This window comes from Danio aesculapii, chromosome 5 (genome assembly GCF_903798145.1).
Source record: "Danio aesculapii chromosome 5, fDanAes4.1, whole genome shotgun sequence".
In the NCBI taxonomy this organism is placed as follows: Eukaryota; Metazoa; Chordata; class Actinopteri; order Cypriniformes; family Danionidae; genus Danio; species Danio aesculapii.
In genome coordinates, this window is record NC_079439.1 from 23227369 (window position 1) to 23240941 (window position 13573).

The window sequence follows — 13573 nt, forward strand, 5'->3', positions numbered from 1 at the left end:
GAACTTACGAAAGAGATTTGTGTATTTATGAATCGTGTTTGAACTTATGAAAGAGATTTGTCTATTTATGAATTGTGTTTTGAACTTACGTATGAGATTTGTGTATTTATGAATTGTGTTTTGACCTAACGAATGGGATTTGTGTATTTACGATTTATGTTTTTTTAACTTTTTTTGTATGAGATTTGTGTATCTATGATTTGTGTATTTATGAATCATGTTTTGAGATTGCGTATGAGATTTGTGTATTTATGAATCGTGTTTGGAGTTTACGAATGAGATTTGTGTATTGATGAGTTTTGAACTTATGAATTGGATTTTGTAAATGTGAATTGTGTTGTGGATGTATTAATTATAATTTGCAAATGTATAATTTTTGAGACTGATCTGGCTCCATAATTTAAACTACAACACATTAGGTTATACTAAGAAAAAAATGACAAACTTGCAACACTGATGTCGCAAAGGTTTATTTCCAGTCATCGTTCGAATCCTTATGTGGAAACAGATTGTGGCAGTGGTGCAATAGGGATGTGCTCAAAACTTTGAAAATGACAACATTGAGTCAAATGAATGCCAAGACTTCTAACATTCCTTGTGTATGTACATCCATGTGTATTAAATGACCACAAGTTATTATTTTAGCTTTCTGATTTCACTTATGTCGGTCCAAAAAGAAGGGAAAAGACATTCGTTTTCAGTCACACAAATGTACCAAACAAAAAAAAGAAACAATGAACAGCACTACATTCACCTGCATGGAAACGCAAAGGTCGATTCATTGTTAAAAGCTGAATATAAGCACTGACTAAAAATGGTAAGTGCATTAAGCTGACTTTGGCATTCAGATGAGGGTAGATGATCGTGACTGTAGTACAACAGCAGATAACAATTACATTACTTCATTAAAGGCTTTACTGACATTCCGTCTCAGATGACTCAAGATAGTACCCTTTGATTATCAACTAAATGGATCATATTTGCTGAAGACTTTAAGCCAGAACTGACTTGGATGTACGCAGAGAATACTCAAATATGCTTACAATACACGTTAATACATTTTGTACTCGAGTATTCCCAAACAATCATGTTTAGCAGCAAATGAACTGATCCAGAATCTAGACAGTTCCTGGAGTCTTCAGAAAATACAGTGTACAGATGTGCAACAATGATGTTGGACAAAATGCCATTGAATATGGCAAATAAGATTTAACGTGCATTTTTTTCTATTAAGGGGTTTGTTCAGCTAAAAATTTTAATTTACTATGTACTCACCCTCAAGTGGTTCCAGACCATCAGGAGTTTCTTTCTTCTGTTGAACACAAAAGAAGATATTTTGAAGAAGCTGAAAACCTGTAACAACTAACTTGCATAGTAGGAAAAACAAATGCTATAGAAGGTGATCGTTTCAGGTTTTGAGCTTCTTTAAAATTTTCTGAAAAATTGGTTTGGAACCACTTGAGCTTGAGTACATTTTTGGGTGAACAGTCCCTTTAATGTAGTGTGTGCTGTGCCGAAAAAAAACAATAAAAATGTGACACTAAACAACATGTCTTAAAGGGCACCTATGATGAGAATTTTTGTAAGCTGTTTGTACAGAACTGTGCATGTATAGTGTGTCCACTGTAGTTGGATATATAATCCAACAAGTCTCTTTTTTTAACTTCCTACACTGTAAAACCCAACAGTCAACTTTATCAAATGAAAGGAGTGAAGTTAACTCAAAATTTACTGAAAGTTAATTCTACTCATTTGAAAAGAGTTTTGAACTCAGTGTTGAAGGTACTTCAACCTAAATGGAATAAGTTCACAGGACTAGTTTTTAACTTATTGTTTAGTTTTTAACTTAAATGGTTTGTAGCAATCGGTTTCCTCAAACGATTTGAGTTTCTAAAATAAAGTTGTCAACTTAATGGGTTTTACAGTACTCAGTTGGTTAGAGTTTTCTTCATGTATCGGGATTTACTGTGCTCAAACTGCTATGTTTACTCAAATGGAAATGGAAATTAAGTTCACAGTACTCATTAGGATTAGTTTTTTAACTTAAATAGCTTGTTGCAATCGGTTTTCTCAAATGGTTTGAGTTACCTTAACTTTTTGGGTTTTATAATGTAACGTTAAAATAGGATCCAAATCCCAGTGATTTTGAGGCCAGACGTAGAAGTGTGGTTTTCCCCGCCCACCGAATTTATTGACAGAAGCCATGTGTCTATAGTAACATGTTTACACATGTCCACAGAACATTTTTTACAAATAAACTGGGATAAAAATATTTGTTACAACTCTCTATGATTTTTATACATTTTGTAAGTTTAAAATGTTTATAAACATGAGTGGGGAGAAGCAGCTCATTTGCATTTAAAGCCACAGTCTACAAAAACAGCTACAATGTACTCAGACACCAAAATGGGTAAATTCTGAAGGCTATAATAAATTATCTGATGGGTATTTTGAGCTGAAATTGACACATTCTGGAGACCCCAAATCTTAGCTTATATCTTGTAAAAGGGGTAAAATAGATGCCCTTTAAAACATTTCAAAATTGCAAACATTAATAGCTCGAAACATACAGCATATTGTGAAATCGAAAAAAAATGTATTAAAAAGGATTTGTTGATCTGTTCAAACTAAGCTTGATGTTTGAATAGGCTTGTAAGATTGTATTGGTTTTAATGCTATTGCAGGATTTTATATAATGTCGTTGTCTTCTTTGCAAATATAATAAAACAAAACATTCGAACAATATGGATCAATTGCAATGGCAATTCCTGGCTACATAAATGCAAAGCAATATGGCATCTATATATAGACAGCACCTGCTGAAAACTGTTGTAACACACAAGGTACAAATGCACGTCCTCTTAAACTCACAGAAACTAAAACAGCTCAAAAAACTACACAATACCTCACAAAAGAATACAATAGCTTATCCGGCAGTAACAGCAACTACAGCGTGTATGTGTATGTGTGAGAGTGTCATACAATTCAAGAGTGTCAGTAAACATCCAGCATCGTCTTTGGTGACGAGACTTGTCTATTTGTATTACGGTTTCATTTTGGATGGGGAATATTGTTCATAATTTGGGGGGTTGAGGGGTGAAGCCACTCTTAAGTTCCCCCCTCCTGTTCTTCACTGTAATTTCTTGATGGTCTGCAGATTTCTCAGAGCGAAGATGTGGCACACCCTGGGTGACCCCGACAGGTCGATTTTTCCAATGTGTGCCTGTAGGAGGGTAACTGCAAGGATAAAGCGCATCGCCTCCACCAAACAAAATCTCACCCTCACCATCCACTCTAGAGGCAGCAGGGGAGTTACGACTACGGCAGTTGTTCTTTAGGGGCAGGTGTGAAGGTCTGACAGTGGATTGGTTAAAATGTGGCAACTTCCGTTCTTGCTGAGAAGCATTGCTGGAATCAAAATTCTGTCTGTAGCCCCGCCTCCAGCTTTCAACAGTAACCCTGCAGGGCTGTCGAGGTAACTCCATATCAGCACAATCAACAGTCCTGCACTGTGAAAATGCAGTGCCTTTTGAGTCATACTTATTTATGCTTGTGTAAATTTCACTTGTCTGAAACTCCAGACTGTCTGTGTCAAGAGAGCGACTTCTGCGATTTAGTGCTAAAGGGGCAGGGACTGGAGGACAAGGTCGACCCAAACTGAGGTGCCGAGGAAGGCTTGCAATTCCCCAAGCATTGCTGAGCAGCAGACTCTGTTCATAAGCATCAAAAGTACGCTGGTCACACTCAGCAAAGGCGTCTTGTTGAAGGTAACAGCCATCATCTTCGAATGGCTCATAAGGAGATGCCAACTCTTCCTCTTCCTCTACAAGCTCAGTCTGCTGCTCACACTCACCCTCATTCTCCATATCGACCACATCGAATGTGACAATAGCAGGCAGGGCTCTCAGACTTGGGCCAAAAGGAGAACTTAACTCAGAGCCATCAAGACTTTCAGTTGAATTGCGGTAAAGTCGGGTGTTCTTAGTAAAATCTACCAAGGCTTGGGAGAAACAGACCATCAGCTCTTCTTGGGATTGGCTGCAACCTCTGGAGGGTCTTAATGAGCTTTGATCGTCAGATTGAGGCTGCGTTCTGGTTGTCTCGATGGCTTGTGGATTAAACACCGAATCAGCATGGGGTGCGAATATCGAACTCTCCTGGACCTGACCCCTGATGAGAGGGACTCCCTCTTTTACAGCCTGGGATCTTGTTGGTGATTGGGGATAGCGCTGATGGATAACTTCTTGCAAATCTTGCTTACCATCACCAACTGGAAGGTTTGAATCATCATAAAAGCAGTCGGAATGGAACAAAAGCTGGTTTTTGGATGGACTCCTGAGATTCTGAAGCTCACAGCACAGAAGGGCATGTTGGATCTTGCTCAGGCGCTCCTCCTCTGTCTCCATGGCTCCTGTCTCTATTGCAGTAGAAGCCAGGGAGTATAGAGGGTTTGTTGGACTCTTATCAGCCTGCAAGGCTGCACCAACAAATGAGTGGGGATCCTTAGGAGGAAGAGAAGGACTGAGCAGGTGATCATCAGGCTCAAAAAGTTCATAGAGGGCATCACCACTGTAGCTGTCCCGTGGAAGCCTTTCCTGGTGTGGACGTTCTCTACTCTCCTCCTCCATTCCTGGCGTGGTGGAGTCATAGTATCCCTCGTCACTGTTGGGTACCGACTCCTGCCGATCACTCTGTGGACTCAAGAGGTCAGCAGGAGTGAGGGCCGTTTCTGTGATTCCCATTGGGCTGCTACTAGAGGTGGCACGGATGGAGCTGATTTGCTGATCAGGGGTGAGTGAAGGGCTATCTGAGCCCCTATCTGAGGGGATGTAGCAGACTTCATTACTAGTTTCTGACTCCCATAAGCTCTGCAGGTAATCCGCGTCTATCTCATCGGGGGTTGCCATCTCTTCCCCCCCCACCTTGATATGTGACAAAACATGAGCTACGTTTTCCTGCATTTCGACTGCCTCTGTCAGCAGACACTGAGCTCTCAGCGACGCTGACGTCATCCTGGTCTGCAATGATATCTCCACAACCGGTCAGCGAATCAAAGCTCTTTAACGATGACACATCACCAAAGACTAAGTTCTCAGAGGAGCAGGATGCAACAGGTGGCTCTCCATCAGGAATGTCCACATTCTGCTCAGCCAAACGGTCCAATTCAGACTCAGCAGACAAGGGTTGATGATATGTCATCAGTCCTTCCCGTCTGCCAGTTTTCTCAACTTCCCCATTCTCCTCTTCTTCTGCTCTCCTCCTCTTTTCCATCTCTACTCTGCTCCTCCGTTTTTCAGGCACTAGTGTTACATCTATCGTACATTCAGTAGCAACCAAAGGCAGTTCACACTCACTGCCTGCAGTTTGATTAGGCACATCTGGCACCAGCTCTTCACCCTGACTGTCTCCATGGTTATCGCCACGGTCACTGACACTCGGCAGGGCACCAGGCACTGTTTTGGCATGGAAGCTTGAAGACATTTCAAGTGCCTCACGCTTTTCTACTTCAACATTTTTGTTTTTCCTGTGTCTCCGAATGCTGCTGAAAAGTCCTCGAAGACCCCTGCGCTGTCTTGGCAAAGACTGTGACTTCCCATGATCGTCCTGTGATTTCTGAGGTTCACTGGAGGTGCAGAACTCAAAGTCCCCTGATGCCACTTCACTGCTACTTCTACCCAAATCCTCCCAGCATGCTCGGCTCACCCCATCATATGTCTGGCTCTTAGTTACTCCTGTTTTTGATGACCCCTTTCTTTGACTTTTACCACGACCACCAAAAAAGCTAGGTAGAACACAGATGCTTTTGCGACCTCCAAAAAATTTGAAAGCCGTTTTCCGTATTTTCACAGAAGGGGGTGACTGTGGTTGAGGGATGTCATGGGAAACGGAGTCTGACGATGGACCCCCCACTGCACCAACCTCACATCTTGTGGCGATCTCCATGGTGACACAGGTGACTGTGGCTAATGGAGCATATCGGTGTTAAATACTCCACCCTGAGAGGCAGGCTGGAACAGATGAGGACTGTGTTTATCTGACATGTTCTACCTATAAAAGAAATAGAAATAAAGACATCATTAGAAAACTCAGTTAAAAAAGTTATTTATGCACATATCTGAGCAACTATCCTTTGAGGATCAATATTCAAAATAGTTTATTTTATTTCAAAATATGTTGACTTGTGTAATGTCATGCAAGTTTGTAAACATGTTGAACAGGCACCTAGCAATTTAAACACCCCATTTTTAAAAGTTTGACCATGGAAAAATAAACAGAGACAAAATATTATTGTGTACAATGTAGACAAAGGATCCATTTTGTGTCTGTCTTGCTAAATAAAGCATAATAGAGTTTCTTTAAAGGGACAGTTCATCCGTAAGGATTAACATTTTGTCATCTAGAGATCTAACGATTCATCGTGAACCGGATGAAAATCGAATCAATTATGTGACAATTCAAACGGGTAGAAAATGTTGAATGAATCGCGATAAGTTTTTTGAACAGAGGAGGCAGCAGAGTAAAATGACAGCAGTGAGGTGTGCCAGACAAAATACTAACTGTGTGCAAATACTGCAAAAAGACGTTTACTTACACAAACAGAACAAGGAATATGATGCAGGACAGTGAAAAAATAATGTCACAGACATCTATACGCAAAAAGCTATTTACAGTCATTCAAAGTTTTAGTTTGTTTATATAAAGAGCAGGGCTGGACTGGGACAAAAAAAAAAAATCGGCCCTGGCATTTTGGGACAGAGCGGCCCACTACACACAGTCAAAATGCTACCAAAATGCTGCCCATTAGTTAATGTTACCAACTCCCATTCTTTAAAAGCACAATATATAGGAAATGATGAGAGCTGACAAATTAAGTTTCATTTATCATTATAAAAAAATTATAATCCACATTGGAAGTCCATCTTGTGTGTGCCTGTGTGTTTTGAGGGAGCCTATATTAAATAATGAACATAACAAAAATTGCAGACTGATGCACACAGCTAATAGTGGTTACCAAAATAAAGCTAAATAATAAAAGCAATGTGTCAGAGACCCTAAAAAATGTTTAACTCAACAATGAAACATCAAACATAGCTTAAAGATTGTATATAGTCAATCAAATGAACTTAATCAGTTAAAAAACGCAACAAATATTTGTTTGGGCCCAAACTACAAAACTAAATGTTAAAAAAAATAGTATTAGTTTTGCTTAAGTTGCACACTAGTTTTCTCATAAATAAATATCATTATAACTATATTGTATAAATATTATTGTAACTATATAGGCCTATCATCCTGACAATCAAAAACAAAATGCCATGATATCTCATGCGACTGTCTTCTGACCGAGTGCATCTTAAAATATATGAATGACACTCCTCATAGAGCTTGAGACGCATACAGTTCTTTAGGATCTTTATAATTTGTAAAATAAGACTTGCAGGTTAAGGAAACAGCATAGGAGGAAGTTGATCTTGGTGTAGATGAAAAGTAAAAAAAAAAGTATATTTACATAGACAGATAACCATCTAACTACATCGAATAGACAGAAATATATTGATCTGTGGAACAGTTGCCGCTCCGCGCTGTAGACGCAAAAGGCAAATGCCTGCTCGCGGCTTCTGCCCTCCATACGCACGCGTGGGGTGAGAAACAGGCTTGACGCTCGACTGTTTTGACAAATACACACCGACGTTGCACGATTACGCAGAGCCCAAAATGGAAGTTTGTTATTGGGTCGCCCTAATGTCAATGAAGAAAAGAACCAATGGGGTGCAGATTATGTTACATGGGCCGGTCTGTCTGAAAAAGAAACATCTTACTTTCAGAGCATCACAGATAACAGCATTGTCAATTAATTAGGCAGAAAAAAACGATAGCCTGCTAAGTGTTTTATGGGCCGATCATATAAGAAGTAGATGATCAGCCCGGCCCAAAAAGTATGACGGCCCAGCGGGAAACTGCCCGGTCTGCCAGAGGGCCAGTCTTCTTTAGTTTGTATTATTCACTCAATTTTTTATTTGGATTTCATTTTAAAATACCAATTTAGTTATTGCAGAAAAGATTTTAATTTGTTTAAAAAATCGTGACTACAATGTGAATCGTGAAATTACTATCGTGAATCGTTTCGCATCGTGAGTCAGGTAAATCATTACATCCCTATTCTCATCATTTGCTCAGCCTCCACTTGTTTCAAACACGTGAAACAAGCAAATTTCATACTTCTGCTGAACACAAAAGAAAATATGCTAAGATACAGGAAAACATTGGGAACCAGTTAACAGTATCCATTGTCTTCCATTGGAATAAAATACTATGAAAGTCAACGGTTACAGACAACAGTAACCAACATTTTCTCATTTTCTTCTGTATTCAGCAGAAGAAACACAAACCTTGTGTGTTTCATTGTCACCAAATAGTTTTAAAGTCCCAAAACAAGTTTCTGATCAAAATTAGTGTTGTCCACTACAAATTGTCATTGTTTAATGTAAACATTGGAGATGTACACTGCTGTATTATAAAAATGCAATCCACTGTGAGAGATTATATCTTAATATCAAAATTCCATAAAAATAAATAAACATAATATTTAATCAGGCTCACAAGTAAACATGACTGCAACTAAGACCAGGGGTTCCCAAACTTTTCAGCCCGCCACCCCAAAATAACAATGCCAGTAACTCACTACCCCCACATTCCTCAGAGGTGGTTATAAATATACAAATGTTGTGCACACAACAATAAGCCTATATAAACACAAGCATATTGACAACACAAAAAAGTGCAACAGTCTAACAACCATATCATTTTTATAGTTGTTTATTAATTTAATATTAACCTCACCTAAAGAGACTGGTGGGCATGATGTTTTCAGCACATGTCTATTCTTGGTTTAATTTTGGAGACCGCCACTCAGCGATCATCCTCAATGATCAGTTGTGGTCTGTATTTATTTTTACTGTATTTGATTGCAATAAAGGTGTCAGGAAGTTTAACCCGGTGCTATAAAATCAATCTACTGCAGCTAATGCTACTGCTGTGTTGTTAATCTAACGTAAACACAAATAATTAAAGGGCAGATGGCTTTTCATTTGCAAGATGTTGTTTTTTTATGTAACTATTAACTGCTATTTTTATCGTCTTTGGGTTATGAATAAAATATGGTGATTCCAATAGTTTAATAAAATTTATTTAACTTTTGGAAATCACCAAACGACCCCGTTATTGTCCCACGATCCCCACTTTGGGAACCACTGACTTATACTGACATTTAAACTGATTCATGTTTATATATTTAAAAAAAAAAACAGCTTTTCAATAAAATCAAATCAGTAATACATTTATATTTCATTTATCACATCAGTTTACCCCACAACTACTATGTAAAAGCTGTTAGCCATTATTGAACAAATGAGCATTATTTGCAGTTATTGAAGTTTGTTGGTTAAAACCAACACCAAAATGAAACTAATATATCATTGAATTTGTGCGCTAAGGCTATGATTTTAAAAATAAAGGCAAAAACAAAATGAAACCTACAATAACACAATTCCAAAACAGCAAAGCGGTGAGTCTTGAAAAGCACCCCAGAACGAGAGTGAAGTTCCGCTGGATTCAATCAAAACAAAAGCTGACTGAAGCCAAAGGGCCTGTTGTGGACACTCACTGTATGAACATCATAAACAAAGGGAAAAAGACCCACACACAGCCTGCACTCCAAAGAACAACACCCCCACACAAACTAAACCCACCACAGACCCCTAAAACATGACTAATAACAAATGGAAGTTTTATCAACAGATTGCACATAGTGTCCCCAGCTGGACACCATCATCCCCGTGAATGAACGCGCAACTAGAGCGCGCTAGCCGGACGCTAACGGCTCGCGACCGCTGCGCTCATATTCACAAAACTCGCATCGCAAACAGCTGTTTCTGCGCGTCCACTCTCACAAGTTCACTAGGTTCGAGTCATTATTACACAAAGACGGAAACACTAGAGATACTCGCCTTATTTTTCCATCTTATCCGTCAGAGAGTGCAGTGATGAGCTTTCTCCTCACGCAGCGCTGCAGGAGCTCACGGCTGTGATTCACTTTGTTCGACGAGCGCTGGAGCGGCTGGTGCTGGCGGCGTTTCCGTGCTGAGTGCATCTTGGGTAATGTAGTATGTTGCTGATTACTATTTTTTTCTCTCAAAATGTTTCGCATACTCTTATCTATTCCCTTATTATATTTGCATACTCTTAAAAAGTAACGACAAGTAAAAAGGAAAGAGAAACGACGCTTAAAGAATTAAAAATATTTTTGTAAAGAATAATAATAAAATAATTACAAACACATAAAAACAAATAAAAAATACCAAATTTTAATGAAATTAAATAAATAATTATAAAATAATTTAGATATTATTAAAATTAAAAAAATTAAACAAGAATTTAAATCAACACATCATTGTAATAAATAAAATTTAGTCAACATGTGAAGTGGATCAAAACCTTGTGTAATACTAAATACATAATACTACAATACTAAATAATAGTACATCATAATTTTTGATCCACTTCAAATGTTGACTACTATAATTAAAACAAAAAATATATATAAATTGAAATGAATGCTAAACATTTAGCTAAATAAACATGTAAATAAATAAATATAGTAAATTAGTAAAATATGTAACTTAATAGAAACTAAATATTCAAAATAATAATTTTGACTCATCAACAATAGTAAGTTTTAACAATATAGGGTCTTTATACAATAAATAAAACTCTATTTCTATTATATTTATTTGTACCGTCTTTCGGATAAGATGTTAAACTGAGGTCCCAATTCTCTGTGGTCATTAAAAAAAACCCAGGATGTACTTCGAAAAAGAGTAGGGGTTTAACCCCGGCATCCTGGCCAAATTTGCCCACTGGCCTCTGTCCATCATGGCCTCCTAACCATCCCCATATCCAGGGATGGGAAGTATTTATGATACATGTATTTGAAATATGTATTTTAAATACAAAATAGTATTTTGTATTTGATAGGGTTTATGAAAATGGCTTAATATTTTGTATCAGAATACTTTAGTGTCTTGTATTTTTGTATTTTAAAAAAGTCTACATGATGACATCATAAAAATGCGGCCTCTGATTGGTGCCTTCTCAGTTATTGGCCTAGTCTTGAGATCAGAACAGAGAATTGATTAAGCAGCTGGTCAATGCTAATATGTAATGGCAGTTTAGTTTACAATTCGGCATCAGCATCTTTGATTCAGAAATGAGATGGAATAGAATATCAGTCCTTAAGAACAGGATGAGGAGCTTCAGAACATAGTCAGTGCCAGCCTTAGAGCTGCAGGTGGAAATGCAGAGGAACTTTAGAAATATAAAACAGCTAAAGATGGTGTACTGAAATTCACTACGGGGTAAACTGGGACCCTTCTAGTTAAAGAAGAACTGAACACATCTTGGGAGAATGCGTATACTGCACAAATAATAGTAGTTTTAAGTGGATTGCTGATGCCAAGAAAATAAGACAAGCAACATACCATAAGTCTTACATTGGTGATTCCCAATACGTCATAGACTGTTTCAAATGCCAGTTGCTGATCTGCAGGTGCTCTGTACAGTTAATGAAGAGATGTCAAAATGGCACAATAAAGTATATGAGACACAAATATTTAATAATACTCCAGTCTATACAGTCTGGTCAAAAACTCCAGACCCCTGTTACACAGCAGGATATGAAGAGCTTATTTGCAAAAACAGGTAACATTTTTTTAGAGATATCATCATGTGTTATGTTGTGCATTAAAGTGTACAACTGCAAAACATGATTTACGGAAATGACTAAAACTGGAAATGTTAGTAGTTTTAAAACATCATGTTTTTACAATAAGAATGAAAGAAAATAAAGGGGTATGGTGGCTCAGTGATTAGCACTGTCACCTCACAGTTGGTATTTTCTGTGTGGAGTTTGCATGTTCTCCCTGTGTTGGTGTGGGTTTCCTCCGGGTGCTCCGGCTTCACCCACAGCCGAGAGACATGCAGTATTGGGGAAATGAATAAACCAAATTGGCTGCAGAGTGTGTGTCTGAATGCAAGTGTATGAGTGTTTCCCAGTGTTGAGTTGCAGCTGGAAGGGCACCCGCTATGTAAAACATATGCTGGATAAGTTGGTGGTTCATTCCACTGTGGCAACCCCTGATTAATAAAGAGACTTAGCCAAAAAGAAAATGAATCAATCAATGACATTGGTCATAGTGTATGGGTGTGTGGATGTATGAGTGTGTATGGGTGTTTCCCAGTACTGGGTTGGGCTGGAAGGGCATCCGCTGTGTAAAACATATGATGGAATACCGGTAAATTCTGCTGTGGCGACCCCTCATAAATAAGGGATTAAGCCAAAGTAAAGTGAATAGAAGAAAATTTAAATAACCTCTTCATATATCACCCTTTTAAAATATAAGACTGTTAAGAGATGGTGGCAATTTTACTGGCCACACAATAGATGAAAACACAATGAAGAGATATAGTATATTCCAACTCATTAACTGCATTAGATGGTTTTTACAGTTCATCCAGAGGTCATCTTTAGGACAGGACTTTATGTATGAAATTTGTACTAAATTTATACTAAAGTCAAAGAGAAACAAAAGTTTATGAATACATATTCAAGTATAGTAGAGGTGAATGAGGTGCAGAGAAGCTGAACTGAACTTGCTCTGTGAAATGCTGTTGCTGTCAATCCTTGTTTACTTCACTAAGTCAGTTTAATGGTAAGAGGATTGATCGAATAGACCTGTCGATAGAAGGTCTGTGAAGAAATGTCATCCTCCCTTGTTAAAGTATTTTGTATTTTCAAAATACAGTATTTTATTTTGATTCATTTGTGGCTGCTGTGTTTTGTAGTTTACTTTGATACACATAAAATTGAAGTACTTTGTATTTTATTTTAAAATACATGTCAATCATCCCATTCCTGCCCATATCATAATTGGCTTCATCACTCTGTCTCTTCTCCATCAATACGCTGATGTGTGGTGTGCTGTCTGTCACAATGTGGCTGCCGTCACATCATCCAGGTGGATGCTGCACACTGGTGGTGGATGAGGAGATTCCCCCCAAACATGTGTAAAGCGCTTTGATTGTACAGGAAAGCGCTATACAAACATAAGGAATTATTATTATTGAACGTATCTGCAATTTATTGTTTCTCTTTTTTTGTTATCCCAATAAAAATACATTTCTTACAGCACTTTAACAATCTCATCTAATGTTTCATGCATTTTTTCGGGGCCGGGTCACAGGGGCAGCAGTCTTAGGAGAGAACTCCAGACTTCCCTCTCTCCAGACACTTCCTCCAGCTCCTCCTGGGTGACAGAGCTCCTCACCCTATCTATAAGGGTGCGCTTGCCACCCTGCGAAGGAAACTCATTTCAGCTGCTTGTATCCGAGATCTTGTCACAGTCTTGCTTTTAAAACCAAACTGTTAACTAAAAATATTACATCAAAAAGCTCTCGACAGGAACTGACAAACTAGCCAATAAGTGCACATATACAGCAAACAACAACAGACAAAGAG

General features: G+C 38.3%; 1 protein-coding gene across 1 annotated transcript; it reads right to left on the minus strand.

Moving 5' to 3' along the window:
• Nucleotides 1-454: 454 nt before the first annotated feature.
• amer1 (APC membrane recruitment protein 1) lies at nt 455-6044 on the minus strand. Its single transcript, XM_056457604.1, is given in 2 exon segments — nt 455-4919; nt 4921-6044. Coding segments are annotated over 2 exon segments (2868 nt in total). The 5' UTR covers nt 5944-6044; the 3' UTR covers nt 455-3074.
• Between the last annotated feature and the right edge of the window lie 7529 nt (nt 6045-13573).